The sequence below is a fragment of the Spermophilus citellus genome (genome assembly GCF_964194105.1).
Source record: "Spermophilus citellus genome assembly, chromosome: 7".
NCBI lineage: Eukaryota > Metazoa > Chordata > Mammalia > Rodentia > Sciuridae > Spermophilus > Spermophilus citellus.
The window spans coordinates 24,614,740-24,635,744 of record NC_138188.1 but is presented as its reverse complement, the minus strand read 5'-3'; the positions used below and the strand labels follow the sequence as shown (position 1 = coordinate 24,635,744).

General features: G+C 44.7%; 2 protein-coding genes across 4 annotated transcripts; both read right to left on the bottom strand.

Annotated features, from left to right (window-relative positions):
- Nucleotides 1–73: 73 nt before the first annotated feature.
- On the bottom strand, nucleotides 74–2,068 carry TREX1 (three prime repair exonuclease 1). Of its 2 annotated transcripts, none has more exons than XM_081300581.1 (2): nucleotides 1,428–2,068; nucleotides 74–1,028 (listed from the first exon to the last, which is right to left on the bottom strand). In XM_081300581.1, exons 1-2 carry the CDS (start codon nucleotides 1,620–1,622, stop codon nucleotides 120–122), a joined length of 1,104 nt encoding a protein of 367 aa, XP_081156707.1. In that variant the 5' UTR covers nucleotides 1,623–2,068; the 3' UTR covers nucleotides 74–119. The 2 variants fall into 2 exon arrangements, with proteins under 2 accessions (XP_081156707.1, XP_081156708.1); XM_081300582.1 differs by having other exon boundaries at nucleotides 74–1,090; nucleotides 1,428–1,565.
- Nucleotides 2,068–20,124, bottom strand: ATRIP (ATR interacting protein). Of its 2 annotated transcripts, none has more exons than XM_081300579.1 (13): nucleotides 19,864–20,124; nucleotides 17,186–17,316; nucleotides 15,653–15,823; nucleotides 12,136–12,254; nucleotides 10,550–10,707; nucleotides 8,946–9,047; nucleotides 7,994–8,123; nucleotides 7,175–7,831; nucleotides 3,744–3,886; nucleotides 3,543–3,634; nucleotides 3,000–3,080; nucleotides 2,587–2,839; nucleotides 2,068–2,240 (listed from the first exon to the last, which is right to left on the bottom strand). In XM_081300579.1, the coding sequence occupies exons 1-13, from the start codon at nucleotides 20,108–20,110 to the stop codon at nucleotides 2,173–2,175; spliced, it is 2,352 nt and encodes a 783-aa protein (XP_081156705.1). In that variant the 5' UTR covers nucleotides 20,111–20,124; the 3' UTR covers nucleotides 2,068–2,172. The 2 variants fall into 2 exon arrangements, with proteins under 2 accessions (XP_081156705.1, XP_081156706.1); XM_081300580.1 differs by having other exon boundaries at nucleotides 3,750–3,886.
- Between the last annotated feature and the right edge of the window lie 881 nt (nucleotides 20,125–21,005).

The window sequence follows — 21,005 nt, the reverse complement described above, 5'->3', positions numbered from 1 at the left end:
GGGACAAGGACTACTCCCCAGGTCCCTAGTACAGGTAGAGGCTCCAGCTGCCAAGGAAGCTAGGAGGCAAATGACTACTCAGTGTTGTGGGGAGTCTTTATTAAATTTTCCTTCTCAAGCTACTGCCCAGGTGTGGCCAGGGATAGTCCATACAATGTGGCTATCGCCAAGGTGAGGAAGGCCAGCAGGCCCAGAGGGGCCAGCAGCCCCTCCCGGGGTGGGATTTCAGGGACTGTTGTTGAAGTAACAGCCTTGGGTCTTCTGCTTTCACCAATGCTGGGACTAGCATTCTTGGTAGTGGCTAAGGGTGTAGTGGCTGTGACCGCAGACCGTTTTGGGTTGGTCCCAGAAGAGGCCGTGACCCCATACATGGGCCTGATGGTGTGAAAAGGCTTGGCGTGAGTATCCACCCACTGCAGCAGGGCCTTTGGCTTCCACTGACATATGCTAAGCAGAGCTAAAACATCACCCTCAGCCGTGTGTGAGTCCACTGGGGCCTGCCCATACAGGCGGGTATAGATACTGCCTAGGCTGTAGCTCTTCCTTGGGCCATGCTTTGAGGGGCTGCTAGCTTGTTCCAAGGCCTTCAGGGCAGCAATGCTGTCCACACAGAAAGCACCATCCAAAATACTGGCAAGACCCAGCATAGCCAACTCTGCCTGGAGCAGGGGGAAGTCATAGCGGTCACCGTTGTGTGCCACCAGGCACCAAGGCTGTGGCTGGCGCTGCAGGAAGGCTTGGAGCAGGTTGGCCAGGTTGTTATCAAAGCGTTGACGCCCATGTGCTGCGAGCACAGCTGTGCTCAGACCTGTGATCTCGCTGGCTGCAGGACTGCAGGCTTTCCCAGGAGCCACGCACAGTGAAAGTTTGTCTGCCACGCGTGGTGGCAGGGGCACTGTGGGTGGTGACCCTTGAGAGGTGAGAGTATTCTCCAGGGCACATCTGTGGACAGCCAGCAGGCACAACTCCGTGACCTTGGGTTGGGAGAACGGCAGGCCAGTGGCCTCCAGGTCCAGGAAGATGAGGGTCTGCATGGGACCAGGAGGTGGGGCCTGTGAGCCCATGCTGGGGTAGATACCTGCTGCTGTGCCTGGGAAGGAGCATGAGGTTGGAGGTGGAGCATGTGAATGCAAGGGAAAGATCTGAAGTGAGCAGGCTCTGGGGGCAAGGGTGGGAGGAGAGTGGGCATAAGTACACTGTAGGTTTTGCCTGCATAGTCAGGCACTGTCTGAGAGCTCTAGAGCCCATTTTCAGGGCAGGAAGTTGGTGAGGGTGGGGTAGCTTCCTTAGAGGATGACTGTACTTTTGGGGAAGGTTCCCTCTTCCTCACATGGGTTTGGTCCCGCCCTTAGTGCCCACCTAGTACTATGTGGGGGAAACCCATGACATTCTTGCCCTGCCCCATCCCCTTGGGGGTCCACACTTACCGGAATAGGGAGGCAGCAGTGACTAGGAAGAGTCAGGCACGCACACTCTTGCTGGCCCTGCTGTTGGCAGCAGTGGCGGGAAGTGAAGCTGGGTCTGGGCCCGCCTGCGAGCCTGCCTCGTGAGCAAGGCCCGCCCTGCTCATCAGCTTGCCTAGTCTGTGCCTCTTTTGCTAAAACCCCTCCCTCCCCAGGCATCCCAGAAGATCTGCTCAGATCTACAGCTGTGGGTCTGCTGGCTGACACTGTGCACGGGGGCCCTCATGCTGCTGAGAGCCCACAGAGAAGACAGCTGCCTCAGCTGTCTCCAGGTGCCAGGCTAGTTCCAGGTCTCAAGCAATGCTGTGAGCCCCTGCCATGGCCCTTTTGTGCCTAGTCCTTGGCCTACTTTCCCAGGTTTAGTTCTGGCCTAGGGCAGCCTCCTATCTGCCACACAATGGTTTCTCCCCATGGCCCCAGCCAAAGCAATGACTCAGGACAATTCCACCAACAGGCCAGGGCTTTCCTCAAGGCAGATTAGTTACCATGGGGACCGTCTCAGTTCCAGCCAGGGAGATGGTGGGGGAGGCGTCTAGTCTTCCTGGGTCCCCTTCCAGTTCCTTCCCTCCCACTAGGCCAAACAGATCAGAGAAACAATGCATTCTCGCATTCTCGGCAGGAACTGCCAGTCATTGCTTTTAATCAGAGGATGTGGTGTGTGAGGAAAGCAGCAGTGCTGGTGCCCCCTTGTGGCAGGATGCTCAGGGCCTCAGCCACAGTCCATTTCAGGGTCCTCCATGTCTGTCTCCGTGGCACAGAGGTCATCCAGGGCTGCCTCTGAGCCAAAAGGAAGAGGGAGGGTTCAATGATGAAGGCCTGAAGGTGCTAGGACCTGGGGGAAGTCCCACCTGTCCTCCCCCAGCACCTGCAGGAACTAACCAGTCCCTTCCATGCCCAGGCCTTGCTCCCTCAGCTATTATGAGCAAAGTGATAACAAAGGCAATTCAGATCAGGATATTCTGGAAAAACCGTGGCTCTGCCAGGCCAACTCAACAAATATGGGCAAAGGGCAGCCCAATATTTTCAGAAGAACCACAGCATGCAGGGCAGAAGGTCCTTTGAATAGGAATCTGACTTGCTTACAAGGATCAGGGAGAACCCACACGTGGGCTTATTGGCTCACCTTCACAGTCGGTCACGTCAGGAAGCCCTCGAATCAGCATGCTGACCCCTGGCATCACCTGGTCATACTGATGCAGGACTTCCACACAGTGCACAGTAAAGAGCTTGTCCTTCTGGGACAGACTGTGCAGGAGCAACACTGTGTCTCGCAGACACCGCACTGTCCGCTTCTGCTGGTCAGTCTTTGGGAGCCCCCCTGCCCTTTGCACGGTCAGCCACTGTCTGTGCAGCATCACTGTGAGAACTCTAACCACCTGGAGTGAGAAAGTGTGCAGACTGAGGTTTCCAACCTTTCTGTGCCCTAACACCCTGTTCAGCCTAGCTGCCCCAGGGGAGCAGGGCTCTAAGTGGGTCTTGTGCAAGGTTCCTTTATCCACAAACAGAGCTGCCATGTTGTTGGCACTGGATACTCACCTCTACATTGCATTGACAGTCAGAGCCAGTGACTGTGGGGGGAGGGCTATACACACCCAGTTTGGCCAGGAGCCACACTGCCTGGAATAAAAAAAAGATTCTATTTTATCCTGTCAGAATAAGACCCTTGTCACTGTGCAAGGGCTCTTTCAGGCATTTCCTACAAGAGCTCTAGCTGCTTTGGCAACTGCTTGTCTGTACAAATGGGGTCTTAGAAGCAGTGGTATGGGGTTTCCAGGCTAGACTCAGGACTAGCACCTGAATTTCACCAAAAACCCGCCTGCCTCCAGACTCATTTCCAACTACCAGGCCCCAAAGCCAGGATAGCATCAATTATCAGGTAACTCAGCTGAGTCCCATTACAACCTGTATTGCATCTGTGTGGGGAGTCCCTAAATGAGTTGCTTGATAAGCTGCAAGCTGCTTGATAAAAACTCTTGTTACCAAAAAGAATTAGTCCCCTTTCTCTCCAGAGAGGAGGGGAGAATTTGTGGTCTTTTAAGATGGGGTGATGAGCAATCTCCATAAGGTTCCCTGTTTTACCTCTTGTTCCAGCTGAAGCCACTGTATCTCTGAAGCCGCCTTATCAGGCCTTGATGTGATGTACATGTACAGCAGCAGGAGGAGGCAGCTTTCTGAAAAGGATACCCCTATCTCACTCAGGGTCCCCTTTCTGCAGAAGCCCTCAGGAGGCCCCTGTCCCTGCCCCAACCCCTCTCTCCCACTGTAAGAGTGCAGGCCCACCTTTACCAGAGTGGGAACAGAGTTGAGGTGCAAGGCTATCATGGTCCACTAGGAGGGACAGCAGCTGGACAGCCAGCAGCACACAAGGCAGGGGTATCTCTGGGCTGAGGCACCGTGGCAGCACTGGCAACACACACTGGAACCTGAAAGATGGGCCCAAAGAAATGTGACACTCCTTAAAAAGGAGAGCTGGTTCAGCCAGACCTTGGTTCAAATGCTGCTCCCTCTCACACTGACTACTTAGTATGAAGCTGTCTCATGTGAACGAATGGACACTACCTTCACTGCAGACTGCTATGGCTCGGAGATGACGGCCCTCACCTTGCACAGCAACACCCAGTAAATGGGAGAGGATTCCCTGGACCTGGGATGCCTGGCCTCTACAAGCTCCTGGTCTCTTCCCTGCCTGTGCTCCCAAATAGGGATGCAGGGCATAACTTGGTAAGTTCTTGCTTACCACCACAGGACTCACCAGGACTCTAGAAGTGACAAAAAATGGACCTGGCTATGGCTGGATGTTATAAAGCCACTCACAGAGCAAGGAAGACCATTTTCTCTTCAGTAAACACTGGTCACCTCTGCTGTCACTGTGGGGTGTGCATGGGTAAGAGGCTCTGGGTATACTTTCTCCCAGGTCTTAGGGGGAAAGGGATAGCTATGACCAAGGGACCAAAGAACCAAGTCTCAAGGCAACTGCTGCTATTTGCTCAATCACCCAGCCTGCAAGAGCATGACAGGGAACTGGCCTGGTGACTGGGGAGCCATCATCTAAAACACTCTGTGGGTTAGACTATATAATATCTTAGCATGAAGATCAAGAATATCCCTCAGTATGTCACTATTTGGGTGAACTCATTTTATGGCATGTCCTGTAAGCATGGAAGAAGTTGCATTTTCTTTAGTTGCCAGAGACCCTGGAACTTTGTGGGAAACTGGAACTTAACCTGGTTACCTGCTCTCATTGTTCAGCTGCAAGTGGCCCTTAATTAGTCACTAAGGCTCCTGAAAGTATCTGCAAGAACAATTCACCTTTGTATAAAACACAGTGGTTTCCAAGTTATTTCTTGCTAGAACTGGGAACTTTTTAAAAATGAAATTTCATGTATAGCCTTTGTATACAAGAGAAGTCATGCTGTTCCAGTTAAAACTGGGAATGAGCTAGGTGCAGTGGTTCACAAATGTAATCCCAGTGACTCGGGAGGTTGGGCAGCAGGATTGCAAATTCAACTTGGTGAGATCTTTCAAAAATAAAAAAAGGCTGAGCTGGGAGTAATGGTGCATTCCTGTAATCCCAATATCTCAGGGGGCTGAGGTGGGGGACCCCAAGTTGAGGTCAATCTCAGCAACTTAGTGAGGCCCTGTCTCAAAATATAAAATCAAAAGATCTGGGGATTGGGGCTGAGATTGTGGCTCAGTGGTAGAGTGCTTGCCTAGCACACATAAGGCATTGGGTTCAAACCTCAGCACCACATAAAAATGAAATAAAGATATTATGTCCACCTACAACTAAAAAAAAAAAAATTAACACCAAAATAAAAACCCCTTCTAACTCTGAACCCCAAACTACAATATAGTGAAAAGACAAGGGACAAACTGCTTTGAAGACTGGATAGGTAAAGATTGGTAGCAGGAAAGACGGCAAGTTTCCTGGCTATTTGTACTGTATCACATACTATGTTCAAACCCTGATAGCATCCCCTGCCCTAGTTTTCTCTGAGGCAAAAAGAGAGCGGTGTATTAGTGGGGTTCAACTTGAGCATGGAAGTATGAGGATTTTTTTTTTTTAATGCTGGGTACTGAACCAAGGGTGTTTTACCACTGAGCTATATACCTAGTCCCTTTTATTTTTTGAGACAGGGATTCACTAAATTGCTGAGGCTGGCCTTGAACTCAGTGATCTTCCTGCCTCAGTCTCCTAAGTCACCGGGATTAGAGGCATGCCCCACCAGGCCTAGTTAAGCATGGAGAATTCTGAAGAGAAGCACTGATTGGGAGATGTGTCAGAGAGTTAGGCAATGGCTCAGGACAGAGTTGGTTTAGAACCAACCCCAGAACACTCCCTGTGGGATTTTTCAGACAAGTTTTCCTCTCTCACCATAGGGTTTATTCAATAATTACTGACTGACTGCTTAGAGTGAGCCAGGTTCTGTGTGAAGCAGAGGATGCAGGGCCATGTATGTCACATGAACCAGCGAATGGAGGGCACCTGTGTCTGGCCTATACTGACTATCCATTAAATTGCTATTTTTGAATTCCCCTGGGGACAAGTTCAACAGGAATGGAATGGGGTGCATCTACTAAGAGAAATGGTATGAACTTGGTTTCTAGAATTCATTCACTTAATATACATGAAAAAGCAAGTAGTCACTGTGAATTGGCTCTTGTGTAATGATTCTGTCCCCTACTGTGTTGCCCATATTGTGCTGTAGTTGTATCCAACTCTTGAGCAGCACCTTTGGAATGGATCAGACCAACCAGAAAATATTCACATGGAAACTAGGATCCAGAAGTGTTTTTAGGGAACAGGCATGCTGAGCTCAGAGATGAGAAAACTTAAAGTTTATGTCCAGTCAGTGGAATCATTCCAACACAAGCGCTGGCATCTTGGAAGAGTACTGTGAGGGAGACTGGACAATGGTGGGCTGGATGGTGTTTCTATTTGCTCCCATCTCACAGCTCTGGACTCTCAAGTTAGGATTTTTTTTTTTTTTTTTTTATACCAGGGATTGAATCCAGTGGCACTTAACCACTGAGCCACATCCCCAGCCCTTTTTTAAATATTTTATTTATAGACAAGAGTCTCTCTGAGTTACTTAGGGCCTCACTAAGTTGCTAAGGCTGGTTTTGAACTCATGATCGTCCTACCTCAGCCTCTCTAGCTGCTGGGTTTATAGGGCGTGTGGCTCTAAGTTAGGAATTTATGATAACACTGTAAGCTAGGTTCATTATACTTCCACTTCTAACACAGCCTATGAGAGGCAAGCAACAAGTAACTCAAGTTAGAGGTAGAAACAATGATGAGAGGCAGATATTCAGCAAGGTCAGCTTGTGGCTACAGACCTTCCCCATACCCCCTGCTTCCTTAGGGAAATTCAACAAACTTAAACATGTTGTGCTACATAGGCTTCACCTGTTCCATTATCTCAGGTTCAGGGCCTCTTGGTTTAGCCTTTGTCCTGGGACAGGATACTCTTCCACAGTGGCTAACAGCTTCCTTATCACATGTGTCTTTTGCTTACCTGCAGTCTAGAATTAAACCACACAAACCCCACTTATTTGGTTATCTGACACATGATCCCACTTCTTAACACCTCAGAACTATCTGCACCAAGCAGAGCTGAATAGTGGGATAAGTGAAGATGTAAGCAATGTACAAGGGCCAAAAGGTCAGAGAAGACACATAAAATCATGCCTCTCTTGCTGCTTTATACCTGGGCAACAAATCAGAGGAAGCGTTTTCAGCTAATTTCACCAAAACTTTGAGGCACTGGCTCGGGACACTGATGTGAAAGTGACCTGTTGCTGCAGAAGAGAAAGCCAGTAAGTGAAGTAGCATCTTCAACAGTGGATGCAGTCCTTGGTCGTCCGCAACCTCCTTGGGGACTGAGATTGTATCTCCACAACTCTGTCTGTGAACCAGGCTCTCATTTCCTTCCCAAGCAGCAGAGTCTGCCTCAACTCCTGATAGTAAGAGGCAGACAACTGCTCTGCTGTGGCACACCAGGTGCTGAAGAATGCTAAGTGAAGCTGCAGAGAAACCTTCCAAGTTGCTAACTGAGTCATCAGGGTTGGCCTCTACCCCAGAGCTCAAGCAGGAGGTATGTGTTGGAGAGTCCCCAGGTGCTCCACTCCTCTTAGCAGCTGCCAAATCCTGCAGAGCCTGGCAATACAAGCCAATGAAGAACTGGATAAGGGGGAGAAGGTGCACGGCTCCAGGAAGCTGGCAGAGTGGGAAGGCCATTTTATCTCCTTCTGTGTCTCTATCACATAAGCCTTGATTCCTGGCAATCAGATTCAGTCCTGTGAATGCCAGATTCTGTGCTTCTTTCAGGGCCAAGGGGCAAAACGATCCACTTCGAGTCAAGGTACTGGCAACAAACAAAACAAAATAGATAAGGTCAAGGGCCTCAAATAGCCTGCCTGCCAAATTCTCCAGTCTCTCTGCACATCCCATAGATCTCCCAATGCTGGCCAGGGCCAGAAAGGGACTGACTTCCTAGAGACAAGTTTTTCAGGAGTATCATGCTTACCTGCCAAACCCTGGTGGCTGCAAGAGGGTGCTAGTAGGAGTTTCAGAACAACTGCTTAGGAGGTGACAAAGACTTAGGGATGACCCTGGGATCAAAGGCTGCTTCAGGAGCAGATTTATCAAAATGGAACCTGTAGGAGAAAACAAGGTAACCTAGAAGGTTCTGACATGTGAGACCTTTTCTATGGCTTCAGAAGGAAAAGATGAGAACTCTTTGGATGCCAAGTGTCTTCTAAGCTGACACAAAGCTCTGTAAGATGCAGAAGGCTCTGGGATGTACCTGCTCTTTGCCCCCCCAACCCCTTTATTTTTGTATGTGTACCAGGGATTGAATTCAGGGGTCCTCGACCACTGCCACATTCCCAGCCCTATTTTGTATTTTATTGAGACAGGGTCTCAATGAGATGCTTAGAGCCTCGATTTTTGCTGATGCTAGCTTTGAACTTGCAATCCTCCTGTCTCAGCCACCTGAGCTGTTGGGATTACAGGTGTGTACCACTGTATTTGGCTTCTTTGCCCTTTTCTTTTTAGAGATGAAGTCTTGCTATGCTGCTCAGGTTAAACTCCTGGGCTCAAGCAATCATCCTGCCTCTGTTTACAAGTAGCTAGGACAACAGGTATGCACCACTGCACCAAGCTTGCCCTTTCCTTTCTTTTTTTTCAATTAATTAATTCATTTTGTGGTTCTAGGGATTGAACCCCAGTGGTGCTCTACCATTGAGCTACATCCTCAGTCCTTTTTGGAGTTGTAGAGATAAAAGATGTGCACCACTGTGCCTAGTTGCCCTTTCCATTTTATAAAGTCATAGTCTCCTACTTGCCTGAACTCTGCAGGTCTGCCTGGGACATGGATTCTCAGAGAGCCAGACAGTTTACAGGCAATTATACTGTGTGTGACAGAAGACGATAAGAGTCATGTAAGTCCCTGCAGGAAAAGCAGGAATTTTTGGTACCTTGAGTCTTTGACTTTTGCATCCAGCTATCAGCAAAACTTTTCTGTACCTCTTCTTGCATTTTGGGATTACCTCTCAGGCTGTGGGTCTTATTATCTGAAACTAGAAAAAATGAGAATCAAAAGTTGAGCACAAAAGCACAGGCATTATCTGCAACTCTGACATGCAATGAATTTCAAACACAATCAGGTTGTTCTACTTCTTTAACCTTGGATAAAGAAAGACTCAAAGCAGCTCAAGATCTCTCACATCTTTTGCCTTTCTCATGCAAAACAGGAATTCACAAAAGAAAATCAAGCTGTTTGCCTTACTTCAAAATGAAATAATAAGGTGAAAACAGTAACCACTAACAGTTATACAGGGCTAAGTAAGGGTCAGACACTGCTCTAAGAGTTTTAAACATATTAGCTCCTTTGCTTCTCAAAGCAATCCTACCAGGAGGTGTTATCATTCACTATTTAGATATAGGAAAGTTGAGACACAGAGGTTAAGGCACTTGCCCACATCAGCTAAGCCAATAAGTAATGTGGATGGGATCTATATCCAGACTATTAGGCTCTACTGTCTGCTTGTAATACTATCCTGCAGTATCCTATTAGTTGCTAGACACCAAAAATATGAGTGGTCTGCAGTTTTTCAGGAGTGATGTGATGGTCAGTGATTTGAAAAGGCTGATGGTAAGAGTTGATGTATTTGAATTATACAATCATCTAGCATGGCAGAATCTCAGAGTGAAAACTATTAATGTAGATGATCTTTCTCTAGACAGTGGCAGCATTCCCTGTCTAGAGTGGCTATAAAACTCATGGCTGGACTATAAAAGGAACACAGGTCCCTGCAATCTAGCTATGTTTCTGGTATGGTCCATGTAAAATGACTGTGATGGTTTCAAAAGATGGTCACAGAGGCTGAGGATGTATGTAGCTCAGTTTAATGGTAGAGTGCACAGCAGATGAAGAAACAGACAAAAATAAACAAGAGCCAGGTGCAGTGGCACATGCCAGTAATCCTAGCTGCTTGGGAGGCTGAGACAGAAGGATTCAAGTTTGAGACCAGCCTGGGTGACATAGGAGACCCTGTCTCCAAATGGAAAATAAAAAAGGGCTGGTAGAGTGCCCCTGGGTTCAATCACCAGTAAGGGAGTGATGATGACAGACAGACAAACAATCAATGTGCCTACAAATTCTTTGACACACCTCCCTTCAAACAGTGCAGCCTCTTTTCCTTCCCACTGAATGTGCCAGATCCTCATTAACTTGCTTTTGACAGAGAATGTGGCAAAAGTGATAGTATGTGACTTCTGAGACTAGGCCATAAAAAGAAAAGCTTTTTGCTGGATCTCTCTGAGTTTGCTGGCTCTAGAGGAAGCCATCTATCAAGTTATGAGGCCACCCAGTAGCCCTATGGAAAGGGATTATGTTGTCAGCCATGTGAAAGAGCCACCTTGAGAAGGTTTCAGTGATTCTAGTCCCTATAGAGCTAAGCCATCCTCATTATGTCCCACCTGAATTGTTAACCCACAGAAATCAGGAGAAAATAAATAATTGTTGTTTAAGGTTGGGTAGTCAATTAAACCATAATAGATGACTAATAGACTGACTTACCCTCTCTGCCCACAAGAGACTTGTATCCTGGCTCTGTCTGGCAAAGGTGGGGAAGGGACATGTTAGCATTAAAAGACTCCTTTGTAGGGAAAGATGTTTTTCCAAACTGTGGAGAATATGCTTCTGGCTTTATAACCACAGAAGGGCTTTTCCTAGGACTGGAAAAAGTTAACTGTGAAAGCAAAGAAATGATCTACTAAAATCACTTAAAATACCTGGTTAGAAAACTTTCAACAAAATTTAAACTTTTCATGTCTAGGTGTTTGACCAGACTGCATCTGTTATTTATATGTCATTCTTTGTCCAGGAACACAGTATAAAATGTTCATTTGGTTATTTTTATCTAAATTACTGAAAAAGTATTTCATTTATTTTCATATTCTCCTAATCACCCAAAAATATTGGCCATGATTCCTTTACCATTTCCAATTCCACTGAAACTTTTCAACATGAAACAACCTTTTTTTTTTTTTTTAATTTATTTTTTAGTTGTAGTTGGACACAATATCTTTATTTTATTTTTATGTGGTGCTGAGGATTGAACCCAGGGCCTCACATGTGCTAGGCGAGCACTCTACCTCTGAGCCACAATCCCAGCCCCCACCCCCCCCACCATTTTTTTTTTTTTTTTTGGACACCACGGATTGGATCCAAGGGTGCTCAATCACTGAGCCACATCCTTAGCCCTTTTTTATTCTGAGACACAGTCTCATCAGGTTGCTTACAGTTTTGCTAAGTTGCTGAGGCTGGCTTTAAACCTGACATCCTCCTGCCTCAGCCTGACAAGCTGCTGGGATTACAGGCCTGTGCCACCATACCCAGCAAAGAAGCTAATTTTTAATAGGGACTATTAGAAAATGTGTTGAAAACTGAGCAAGGTGTTCAGAGCCAACATCTTCATATCAGAGAAGCAGTCTTAGCCCTCTGATCTGAGGTTTTCCTGTTGTTAGCTGGGTTTTCCTGTTGTTAGCTCTCTTGTCTCACCTGAAGTTATATAAGGCAAGAAGTTCAATTATATTCCATGCCTGTTATGAGCAAAGGCAGAATATTTAATACCAGAAAAAGTTACTGTGACTGACACTGTTAAATTTCAAGACTGATACTGACAGTGCCAGACTGCTTTGCCAGGCAAAGAAAGGGCAGGATACAATTAAGCTGAGCACATCTGCTCAGCAAAGGAGGGGCCGATAGACAAAGGTTCCAAGGAAGCAAATCAGCGGAAATATTCTGAAGAACTAGGACTGAAATATACTCATGCTTGGGCAAAACCTGTTATGTTAAATAAATAAATTATATTGAAATGAAGACTGGCCCATCCCACAAATTTGCTAATTATTTTTCTAGTCTCAGGTATTGTGTTTATAATGTATGATTCAGAGAAAGTATTTCCAGATGGTGGGCCTTTATGCTGTGATACCTGAAACCATTCAGCCTGATCCAAACCATCTTTGAATTCTTTACAAAAGAGGACCTCTGACCAGGTGGCAGGATCTCAATGGCCTTTATTTAGGACCAGTCTGAGAGAGTTCTGTAGACTTTTTACTAAATAATGCAAAACTTAATAATTTCTCCAGCACTATCCTTACCTGGCATGGGAAACAGAAGAAACAGCAAGTTTATTTGCTCGTTCACTGCTCTGAAGCCTTGTCCTTAATTCATTCATTTCTGCATCTTTAAACTGGAGTTCAGACTGCAATGATTGGAGCTGAAAGACAAAGGAAATATACTTGCAAAGGCACCACCACATTCACAAAAATATCTCTGGGTTTCAAAATCCTAAGCTAGAAAAAGAAATACAATGAAAAATACATATGAAAGTTTGCTATGATACAAATGTCCTAAAATATCAAACATTAGCCTTCTTCCTAAAAGATAGCACGATACTTTTTAACTATTGTGAAGAAAGTTTGTGAGGGTTTAAATCTGGTCCCACCATTTACTTAACCTGGCTGAATCTGTAACATAAATACTGTCTTCTTCATACTTGGGAGGATCAAGAACAATGAATATAAAATACCCAGCACAGAACTTGAGAGGATGCCATATCTTACTGGTAACATATTTCTTTATTTGATAGAGTCTTGCTATGTTGCCCAAACTGGCCTTAATCTCACTACCCTGCTGCTTCAGCCTCACAAATAGCTGGGATTATAGGTGTGTGACACCATATCTGACTGTTATATTTTCATCAACATAGTGGTCACAATTCCAGGTCTTCATGAAAGTCTTAGCAGAGTATCTGGAAGTTTTACCTAAATCCTGTATGCATATGTGTGTGTGTGTGTATGTGTGTGTGTGTATTTACGCTGTGATACCTCAAACCATTCAGCCTGATCCAAACCACCACTGAATTCTTCACAAAAGAGGACCTATACACACATACATACATATACAGAGGAAAGAAAAAGAGAGGCAGGGGGTGGGGTGGTGGTGGGGGAGACACCAGATGATCTGCCTCCAGGCCTGTAGCCAAACAGTATTCTCCACATACACATTGTACCAGACACAGCATCAGTAACAATAAGTGCAGGAATGTTTGAATCTCTTAATACCCTTTCTGGGGCTGGGTTGTGGCTCAGTAGTAGATCGCTCACCTGGCACGTGGCAGGCCCTGGGTTCAATCCTCAGCACCACATAAATAAATAAATAAATAAAGGTATTGACAACTACAACTAAAAAATAAAAATAAATATTAAAAAAATTACCCTTTCTGGTTATTTTCTGAAACAGATAAATGAGTCATGAAGCTTAGGTCATTACCTTGAGGTCATCACTTGAATGTGATGATGCCTGGATTCAAATTCTAGTTTGGCTGACTGCAAATCCCTTGCTCTGCTCATTTACATTAAAACTCAACTACTGTGCTAGGCACATGTGTGTATTTAAAGTTTGCTGAATGAAGTAATGGCAGAATAAGACCCTATGTCCTTTAGGCTAAAGCACTGGGAAGTGATGAAAGAAAGTGGTGGTATATACTGTTTACCTACTGTTTGGTTTTTCTTTCCAGAACAGCATCTCCCTTTCCCTGAGATATAATCATTTCCCTATCTTAGACCATGTGATTTGAATGGGAGCTGTAATCTCTTTGGTATGGCAACTGGTCCAGGGATAGACACCCAACTCAAGTTAGACAAATCGGAGCCTTTCTCAGAATTTTAAAACTTGAGATGAGGAAGCTCAAGTCTGAACTCTGCTATACAGTTATGAAATAGGAGTAGGAGCTCAGGAGCTACTGGAGAACAAACCCTCTATCATAAGGATGGAACCTGTCTACAGCATAGAGAATAAAAACAGGAGTGAGATGAAATCTCAGCGTACTTTTTATTTGCATTTCCCTGACTGTCCTGGTAAGGTTTAAGTCATTTGAGGCCCTAGTACACCCCTGTCTTCCAAGACTTAGTTATGGAGTCCAGTACATTTCCTTTTGGACTAAACTAGATCAACTAAGGTTCTGATTACAAAGAACCCTTAATTAAGCATGTTTCTAGAAATTCTAAGCTAGTGATTTATTCCCGGCTACCACAGCAAACTCAAGTTCTTTTTCAACCCATAAGCAGACTCTAGAAGAAAAGTGAATGGCAATTTGCTAAAAGCAGAAAGTATTTAAGAAAAACAAAATAACTAAACAGATTATTTCTTGAAAGAAGAAATACAAGAAGCCAACAATTATATGAAAAAATGTTTAGCTGGGTGTGGTGGTATATGCCTGTAATCCCAGTGATTCAGGAGACTGAGATGGGAGGGTCACAAGTTCAAAGCTAGCTTCAGCAACTTAGGCCCTAAGCAGCTTAGCAAGACCCTGTCTCTAAATAAAAAATAAAAAGGGCTAGGGATGTGGCTCAGTGGTTAAGTGCCCCGTGTTCAATTCCCAGTACCAGAAAAAATTAAAAAAATGTCCAACATCTTTAGCAATCAAGAAAATGCAAATTAAAATTATGCTGAGATTTTATCTCACTCCTGTTAGAACGGCAATCACCAAGAACACAAATAATAAATGCTGGTGAGGATGTGGGGAAAAGAAGCATTTACAAACTGTTGGTGGGACTGTAAATGAATAGAATCACTATGGAAAGCCCATATGGAGATTCCTCAAAAGACCAGAAATGAAGGGGCTGAGGTTGTGGCTCAGTGGTAGAGTGCTTGCTTAGCGTGAGCAAGGCCCTGGGTTCAATCCTCAGCACCACATAAAAATTAACAAATAAAATAAAGGTACTGTGTCCAACTACAAGTAAAAAATAAATTTTAAAAAATCTTTGGGCTGGGGATGTGGCTCAAGCGGTAGCGCGCTCGCCTGGCATGCATGCGGCCCGAGTTCGATCCTCAGCACCACATATAAAACAAAGATGTTGTGTCCGCCGATGACTAAAAAATAAAATATTAAAAAAAAATTCTCTCTTAAAAAAAAAAAAAAAGACCAGAAATGGAACCATGTGACCCAGACATACCTTGGTATTTATCCAAAAACATTAAAGTCATCATATTATAGCAATACATTCATGCTCAGGTTTATAGCAGCACAATTCACAATAGTCAAATTATGGAATCAGCTTAGGTGTTAGTCAACTGATAAATGGAAAAAGAAATGTGGTACATATATACAATGGAGTTTCATTCAGCCATAAAAATGAGCAAAATTATGTCATTTGCAGGAAAATGAATGGAACTTGAGAGAATTATGACAAGTGAAATAAGCCAGACTCAGCAAGTCAAGGGTTGCTGTGTCTTCTCTCATATGTAAAAATTAGAGAGAAAAAAGGAAAAAAAAAAAAGGTGAGATAGAAGATTTCATGATAATAAAAGGGAGATCAGAAGAGTAGAGAAGTTCAGGAGGGAAGGAAGAGAAGAGGGAAAGGGGAGATACTAGGGAATGAAGCTGACCGAATTTATGTCATGTGCATGTGTGAATATGTAACAATGAATCTCACCATTATGTATAATTATAATGGACCAATAAAAACAAAGTAAAAATGAAAACAAGCATAAAAGAAACTGTTGAAACCTCTTTGGAAGATTTATAGGCAACACTGATCATTGCTTCTAAAGGAACTCAAGAGCAGCAAAGCTGCTATGTCCCTAACATGCAAAACAAATGCTCTAAGTCACCTTTTTGGAGAATTCCTTTTCTTTGTCACAGAGTGCTTGGGTTTTCTCTTGCTCAAGAATGAAATGTGATCTTCTCTGTTCTTCTAGAATGAATTCCGTTTGATGTAGTGAGTCCCGCAAAATTTTAATTTCCCCATTTTTAATGAGGACTTCTTCTTCCATTGCCTTCAGCTGTAAATACCAGATTAATAGCAGATATTTAGCAAAAATAGCTTAGGGGCTGAGGTTGTGGCTCAGCAGTAGAGTGCTTGCCTAGCACATTCGAGAACCTGGGTTCGATCCTTAGCACCACGTAAATATAAATAAAATAAAGGTATTGTGTCCAACTGCAACTAAAAAATAAATATATTAAAAAAAAAAGAATAGCTTAAAGACATACTTGTCACTAATACATGCAGAATCTTTGGGCTTTAACAGGCATTTAACAACCTTTGTCACAAATGTCATAGAACTAAAATGCCACATTATGTTTCCAGTTCTCTTAGGACCTACAGATGGTCACATGAAAGATGTCTTTCTTGTTTTCTCACAAAACTACTAACAAAATAGCAACCTTTATGATGTTGCTATTTTGTTAGCAGTTTTGTGAGAAAATATATATTATAAATTCATCTCAGTGCTTTCATAGTGTATATCTCTTTTTGGATCTGGTGTATAGTTTTGTTTTTTTTTTTTTTTTTTTCATTCCCTTGCCTTGCTGTTGGAAATCTATTTAGTGTCTTTTAGTCTAAATTTTCTGGCTTTCTTTCCTCAACCATCTTTCATTTCATGGGGACAAATCTAGATGCTTGTTTTAAAACCTTTTTTTTTTTGTTGCTGTTGAACTGGAGATTGAAACCAGGGCCTTCCATATGCCAGGCAAGTGCTCTACAAAGTTATATTTTTAGCCTTTAATTTTATTTTGAGACAGGGCAACACCAAGTTGTCTACGGTGGCCTGGAAATTTTGATCCTCTTGCCTCTGTCTTCCAAGTAGCCGGACTTATAGGTGTGTGCCATATCTGGCTGTTTTAAAACTTCATTTTAGCCGGTTGTGGTGGCACATGCTGTAATCCCAGCAGTTTGGGAGGCTGAGGCAGGATGATTGTGAGTTCAAAGCCAGCCTCAGCAACTTGGTTAGGCCCTAAGCAACGCAGCGAGACCCTGTCTCAAAGTAAAAATTCAAAAAAGGGCTGGGGATTTGGCTCAGTTGTTAAGTGGCCCTGGGATTAAACCCTGGTACCAAACAAAACAAAACAAACCAAAATCCCACTATTTTTTTTTTTTTTTTTTTTTGGTACCGGGGATTGAACCCAGGGGTATTCTACCACTAAGGTACATCCCCAGCCCTTTTTATTTTTTGAGTCAGGATCTTCCTAGGTTTTCCAGGCTGGCCTTGAACCTGTGATATTCCTGTCTCAGGCACCTAAGTTGCTAGGGTTACAGGCATGTGCTACTGTATGATGAGCTCAGTGACAGAGCATCCCTGGTTCAATTCCCTGTCCTGTAAGCAAGCAAGGAAACAACAAAAGAAATCCCACAAGTTGTCACTTACCTTTGCTTTAAGTTCTTTGTATTGTGTCTGAAGAACTTCTAATTCAAAATTATCTTTAACTGGAGCACTTTCTCTGTTTTTCCCTGAAGGATTTTTTGACATTCCATCTAATCTGCGGACCTTATGAACACCTATAAAAAACAATTCCTGTGTACATTTTTGGACCCAACATTTTCCCACTTTTGCTAGAAAATGCAGAATGGAATTGCTCTTGAAAGCAAAGTAGAAAATATCTAGCAAGCAATATACATCAATATTTTCCAACCTAAGAAAATAATGTAAACATATAAATAATCCTTAAAAAACAACAGACCCTGTACCCTCTCTCCAAAGCTCACTGAATTTCAAGGGTCTCATTTAAATGTTGAAAGGTACCACGGAGATTTTACAGGCCAGAATTGTGATTTACCGAGCACCTAGAATATGGCAGGTATGATGGGAGTCTCTAAAGATACAATGGTGATGAAAATGATCCTTACCATTACAGGACATTCAACAAATAAACACAGGAATAAATGTAAAATTACAACTATGATAAGAACTGCAAAGGACAAATACAAGAAAGCCTATAATAGTGGAATCTGACTCAAATGGAACGTCTAGAATGCTTCTCTAAGGAAGACCTTACTGAGCTGAGAGCTGAAGGACAAGCAAGAATTAAACATATGAATGGAGATGGGGAATTGGTGGAAAGGACAATTAAATACAAGAAAAAGCATGTGCAGTTCCTATATTGTAAGGAAGCAGGGAAAATTCAAGAAAGTAAGAAAGGTTTGTTGTGGGCTGGGGATGGGGGTCAAGCGGTAGCGCGCTCGCCTGGCATGCATGCGGCCCGGGTTCGATCCTCAGCACCACATACAAACAAAGATGTTGTGTCCGCCGAAAACTAAAAAATAAATATTAAAATTCTCTCTCTTAAAAAAAAAAAAAAAGAAAGGTTTGTTGTGGTTAGAACCTAAAGAGAAGAGAGGAAAGAGAGAAAGGGTCAGACCATGTTGGTTGGGCTTTGCAGAGTGTTAAAAATTGGTCTCTATATTAGGAGTAGTGAGAAGTTATTAAAGGGTTTTCTTTCTTTCTCTCTTTTTAAGCTGCTGCATAGGGTTTACTCCTGCGTGGATTAAAGGGTTTTCAATATGGATACACATATGCATCTGTCTGAAACATGTCCAGAACTGAGTTCTGAAAACATGACTCTGGCTGTGGTGTGAAGGGAGTAAAGACTGGAAATGATGAATTAATTTAGTAGACTGCTGTCTAGGGTTAAGTATCATGGTGGCATAGATCAGAGTTGGTAGAAATGATGTGAATAGGATGAATTCCAGAGATGAATAAAGAAGATAAAGTTGATAATAAGATTTAGAAAGGAATTAGATGTAGCGTTAAGGACAGGGGAGAAGTTGCCTTGTGCCACTGGATGGAGAGTGGTACTAGTCATCTGTCACATGAACAGCTGGTCATCAGTGAGTACTTAAAAATTTCTGTTTTGCCTGTGCTACAGATGCCGAGGGCTGAATTTCCAGGAAATAACTTTTTTTTTTTTTTTAATGATGTCTTAACTGTGAGGTACAGATGTTAGCTGACCTTAAGACCATTCTTTCTGGCAACCTGGCAGGATTTCACTCATTCCCTAACTAGAATATGATCTCCATTGTAATGGTTAATTTGAATTGTCAACTTGATTAGATTAAGAAGCTTCTGGGGGTGTCAAGGAATAATTGGCATGTGAGGTAGCCAACGGAAGTGGAGACCCTCCTTAAGTATGGGCAGCACCCTTGAATAGAATGGTGGCTTGGATAGAATAAAAGTTGGAAGAAAAAGGAAGCAGCAACAGATGCAAGCTCAATTCCTCTTGACCAGGTTCTAGATTGCTGCAGGGATCCTCTGAGGATATCAGGACTCTCCCTTCTTCACTCTGTGACTGTCAGTGATCCTCCAGAGTTTCCAGAGCCTTTCATCTCTGACTAGTACCCTCTAGCACTGTAGATCCCTCTTGTTCTGGGCCTTCAGCCTCTTGGACTGTGCAGCTACTTGTTCCTCCAGCTCTCCAAGCCTGCAAGCGGCCACTGTGTACTATTCAACTTCTGGTTGAGTAAGCCAACCTGATAAATCCCCTTTTTATAATTATACTTCCTGTTGATTCTGTTCCTCTAGAAAACCCTAATACATCCATGGAGGAAGGAATTTTTAACCTTTGTTCATTGCTAGTGCTGTAATTCCTAACCATTGGGCACCTAGTGCAGAATATTGGTTGTACAAAATAATAAATCTTTCATGTCTTGCCTCTGCCAGGCCGCTCCTCTACTCATACCGCCAGAAGGAACAGTGGCTTCATAAAATTTAAACTCTGTCACTTGGGTTGTGATGGTTCTGACAGTGGTGGTAGTTGTGTTCTAAGGATCTCTGCTTAGAACCAAGAACCACATGGCCTAAACTTTAGAAAATAAATGTTAATCTAGCTGTCCACGCTTCATATCGGCTGTTTGATATTTTGCCCCCGCCCCAATCACAGTGTTTTTGGAACACAACCGCTGCTTAAATCAGGGTTTAAAAAGTAGAAAAGGCAGTATCAGTGCTAGACACAGGGACAGCACTCGCTTCAGGATTCCGAAGCCACAGCCCTCAAGAGGTCAGGCGAGGTCTGCGCCACCCGCGGGGAAAAGACCCTCAGGAGCACTCACTGGATACTTCCAGAACGGCGGCCGGGCATTGGCTCAGGGCCTGTGACGCGAGGATGTCGAGCTCCTCCAGGTCATCGGCGGTGAATTCCCCCTGCGCACCGAAGGGGTCTTCGGGATCCGGGGAGGCGGCCACCGGGAAGCCCCGAGCTCGCTTGCTCGGAGGGTATCCGGTGCCGGGCGGTGGGCCAGGGCGAGGTGCCAGGGGCCCGCTCCGCCTCCTGCTGCCTGGCCCGGGTGTCCCAGCCATATCTTCTTTAGGCCCCAAGCGTCCGAGGGCGCTGATCCCAACACAGTGAAATTGAAGCCTTAGCAGGACCAACCGCCCGCGCGCCGCCGCTCGCCTCAGCTAGTGCCCCGCCCCCGAGTCCAAGGGCCAATTAGCAGCCAGCTGCCAGGCGCCGAGAAATGACATACAATAGGCGCGCGCTCCGCAGCACTCAGCCAGGCCCCTGACCATCTGGCTCCGCCCCGCTCCGGCTGGCGCCTAGCGCTGGAGGCTGGATTCGCTAGTCCGCGATAGGACTCCGAGCGGCGCTATTAGAGTTACCCCGAGTGCGGGTCTGACAAGCATCTGTCCGCTCTCACTTATGGCTCCGAGGCCCCTCCCTGCGCTGTGTGGAATAGAGAGTCGTGCAGGATCAGTTTGGCTTCACATTCGCACGTGTGCCCTTGAATCGAGGGAGGTAGCTTCAAGGGATCTAGTCTCTTTTACCTGACTTTTTAAATTTTACCTCGCCTGACACACCTCTCACTTACCAGGAGACTCCATAAGGGAGGAGGCTGGAAGAGCGGGGTTGAGGGCGGAGTATGCGTGGAGCTGTTGTGAGCAGGGATCTTCTAGAATAAGTAAATGTTTCAAATGTTTGCATTTGCATTTCCTCTGGGGAGGTCTCAGGAGCAGGAAAGGTCTGAGGTGAAAAAGGATCCTGAGGAATATTGTGCTGGTGTTGGAGGGAATGAGAATTGCTCAGACTGTTAACATTCATTCATGCCTCTGAGAGTACAATAGTGTTTTTGTGCCAAGCGCTGGTTGTATAGAGGTGAATGAGGCTCAGGAGGTAAAGACTTTCCTTTCCCGGAAATGTCCTCTAGATTTTCCTACAGGTTGAGTGGAAGTTAGCCAGAAAAATATATAGGAGGCT

Coding starts and splice junctions, on each gene's coding strand:
- TREX1 (XM_081300581.1), bottom strand. CDS start 1,622: ATGCCTGGGGAGGGAGGGGTTTTAGCAAAAGAGGCACAGACTAGGCAA. Junction 1,029..1,427: donor ACTGCTGCCTCCCTATTCCG/GTAAGTGTGGAC, acceptor GGTCCCATGCAG/ACCCTCATCTTCCTGGACCT.
- ATRIP (XM_081300579.1), bottom strand. CDS start 20,110: ATGGCTGGGACACCCGGGCCAGGCAGCAGGAGGCGGAGCGGGCCCCTG. Junction 10,708..12,135: donor TCTTCTGTTTCCCATGCCAG/GTAAGGATAGTG, acceptor AACTTTTTCCAG/TCCTAGGAAAAGCCCTTCTG. Junction 8,124..8,945: donor GCAAAAGTCAAAGACTCAAG/GTACCAAAAATT, acceptor TTTCTCCTACAG/GTTCCATTTTGATAAATCTG.